Raw genomic sequence first — 2,932 nt, forward strand, 5'->3', positions numbered from 1 at the left:
CATTGACTCTAATTCAATCCCTCACACTAAGCATGCTGGTAGCGACAGTGGAGAGGAAAAACTCCCTTTTAACAGGAAGAAACCTCCAGCAGAACCAGGCTCAGTGTGAGCGGCCATCTGCTGAGGCCGACTGGGGTTCAAGGAGACAGAAGCAGAGAAAAGCACCTGTAAAAGTCCCCGTCCAGGAAACACACAGCCAGGCAGACAAGCTCCGAATCTTATAATCACTTAGCAAAACAAACTTAAGACCACCTATCTTAGAGAACATGTAGTGAGGAATAAAATTCCACATTAAGGTAGGAGCATGCCAAACAGACAGAAGCAGACATAGAAAAAGAAACATAGAGGCACTGATCTATTAATACTTTCTATGTTAAAAAGGTAACGGTAGACTAGTTCCCTTGGTGGCTCTGTTTGGGAAAGAATATGCTAGCCGGATGAACTATGAGCATGTTTTCATGTCAAAGTGAAGACCAAGTGTGCAGTCACAGTAAAAGCTGAGCCGATAGCTAGGTCTAGGAGAGAAACAGGACTAAACACTGAAAAACAGGCCCAACTCTATTATCTATAAACAAAGACATTTCCCTCCAGGATTGAGTCACAGCCAAACAGGAACAGACAAGATGAAGCTACTATGAGAAAAAGCAGAGAGAGCAGAACGTTAGAGATTTAACTAACAAATACTGCAGAATGGGAGAATAGAGATAGAGTGATGAAATAGGAGTCCCTATGTCCTCCAGCAGTCTAAGGCTATAGCAGCATAACTATAGAGATAGCTAACTTTTTATTTGCATTTTTTTTCTAAAATCACTCTAAACCCAAATTAAGATCTTGTAATTAGGAAATAAGATCTCCTAATTACGAGATAAAATCTCATAATTACGAGTTAAGCTCTCAGATTTTTTTTTTTTTGGTGAAGGCAACATGCTTCCGTAGGATAAACATATTGAGAGACAAAAACATTTTTGTTTTTTTAACTTAAATGCAAAATTACTGCTCATCAAACCATATCTTAGACATAAAGAGTCAAATAAAAAGGCCATTTTGAAAATGTTTTTCTGTTAAAAGGTATATAATGTCTCTAATCATTGTTAGAGTTTTCAGTCCAGCTTAACTTTAGTTTTTTTAGTGAAACATTTATATTAAAATAAAAAACGTTCTTGCCTTTCAGTGCTGGAGCAGCAGGGCGGCTTTATGTCGAAGCCATGACGACATCTGGCAGCATTTTCACACATAACTACAAAACCCTGAAACAGAAACTTTACAACCAAAAATGAATTTTATCGCCGCTATTCAGTTCTAAATGGTTGGGATACGTTTTACATGAAGAGAGCGATATATTTACGGGATTCATAATGTGTTTAGAAAGAAATAGCAGAATTCCCTTTATATTGTCTTTTGAGTAAAGTTTATAAAAAGTACATTATAATAAATCGCCTTCCGGGTGACCAGGAAAGTGTTTAATGTTTCCTCCTGAATAAAATGTTTATCTCACACAGATAGAAGCTTCTCTGCTTCCTGATTGAATAAAAAAAACATATTTCTCCTGAATCTTTGCAGATTTCCAAACTTCGTCCTAATCTTCTCTCTTTTTTTTCATAAACAGGGTTTGCTTTTGTACCAGAAAACTACCAGAAATTCCTATCTGGAGTCTGAGGATGGTCCGGGTCGCCCCGCCTCGAACATCGACCGCTTTGAGAGATGTCTGTCCATCTTCAAGCTGTCCACCGGAGGAAACGCCGACCTGCAGGAAGCAGGCGAGGACGGCGGTCCGTCGGAGAAGGATGGAGAGAGACGGTGGAGGGCCGTGAGAGTGGACCTGGTGGTCTCCCCCATCAGTCAGTTCGCCTTCGCTCTCCTGGGCTGGACCGGATCCAAGGTGAGCATCATCATCGACCGCTGAGGTCCGTCCAATCCGCCAATCATTCCTTCATTCTTTATTCATCTCAGTCCATTAAATAGCATTCGTACACTGGAAAAAAAGATAAGTAAACATTTCTTAAATTAAGTGTATTTACCCTTAATTTGAGTTGGTAAATGAGATAGTTTGCCAATGAAGGGAGTATTTTTACTCTTAAAAAAACATAATGAGATACAGAGATTAAAGTATTCTGGCTCGTAGTGATTAACCATGAGTAAAAAATATCACTCGAAAATAAATTGACTGTAAATAAATTTTAAAAAGACATTCGAAATCCCTCTTTCGTTTGACAGCCAATGGTGGCAAAGGAGCGCTCTGAAACTAACAGTATTAGCCAATCAGAAGAAGAAGGGGGCGGTTCTTGTGTGTAAACAATGCAGGTCATGAACTCCAGCACGCGGTGCTTCCAGGAAGCTTATTTACGCATCCAGCTGCAAAAAGCTGCTACGCAAACATTAGTTAGACCCTGGTCTTCATGCTTCTGTTGGTGCAGCCCCGCACACTACACGTTTGCAGGGAGCTACGGCAACAGCTGATGTACCAGCATCAATAACTGTTCGTGCATGCAAGTTAAAAATAAGAGTTTGTGCTTTCCTTACCGAACACGACCTCTCATTCACACTAGATATAGATGCACCTTTGCCATCTTCTGGCCATTTTTGGTATTGGATTTTCAAAAATCTAATTTAGTCTTCAGTCATTCATGCAATCTCTGATGCCATGCCCCCACACCCTCCTGGCATGGCTTGAAAATGCACACACACATACACGCATATACACTCACCAGCCACTTTATTAGGTACACCTGTCCAACTGCTCATTAACACTTAATTTCTAAGCAGCCAATCACATGGCGGCAACTCAGTGCATTTAGGCATGTAGACATGGTCAAGACAATCTCCTGCAGTTCAAATCATCAGTATGGGGAAGAAAGGTGATTTGAGTGACTTTGAACGTGGCATGTTTGTTGGTGCCAGAGGGGCTGGTCTGAGTATTTCAGAAACTGCTGAT

General features: G+C 40.6%; 1 protein-coding gene across 1 annotated transcript in view; it reads left to right on the forward strand.

Annotated features, from left to right (window-relative positions):
- The window catches only part of polm (polymerase (DNA directed), mu), a 19,775-nt gene that overhangs the window by 8,120 nt on the left and 8,723 nt on the right, over positions 1-2,932 (forward strand). The window contains exon 3 of the mRNA XM_015397168.1: positions 1,607-1,879. Within this exon, the coding sequence (XP_015252654.1) occupies positions 1,607-1,879 (273 nt within the window). The remainder of the gene's footprint in view (positions 1-1,606; positions 1,880-2,932) is intronic.

This window comes from Cyprinodon variegatus, unplaced genomic scaffold (assembly GCF_000732505.1).
Source record: "Cyprinodon variegatus isolate N-32 unplaced genomic scaffold, C_variegatus-1.0 Scaffold842, whole genome shotgun sequence".
Taxonomy (NCBI): Eukaryota; Metazoa; Chordata; class Actinopteri; order Cyprinodontiformes; family Cyprinodontidae; genus Cyprinodon; species Cyprinodon variegatus.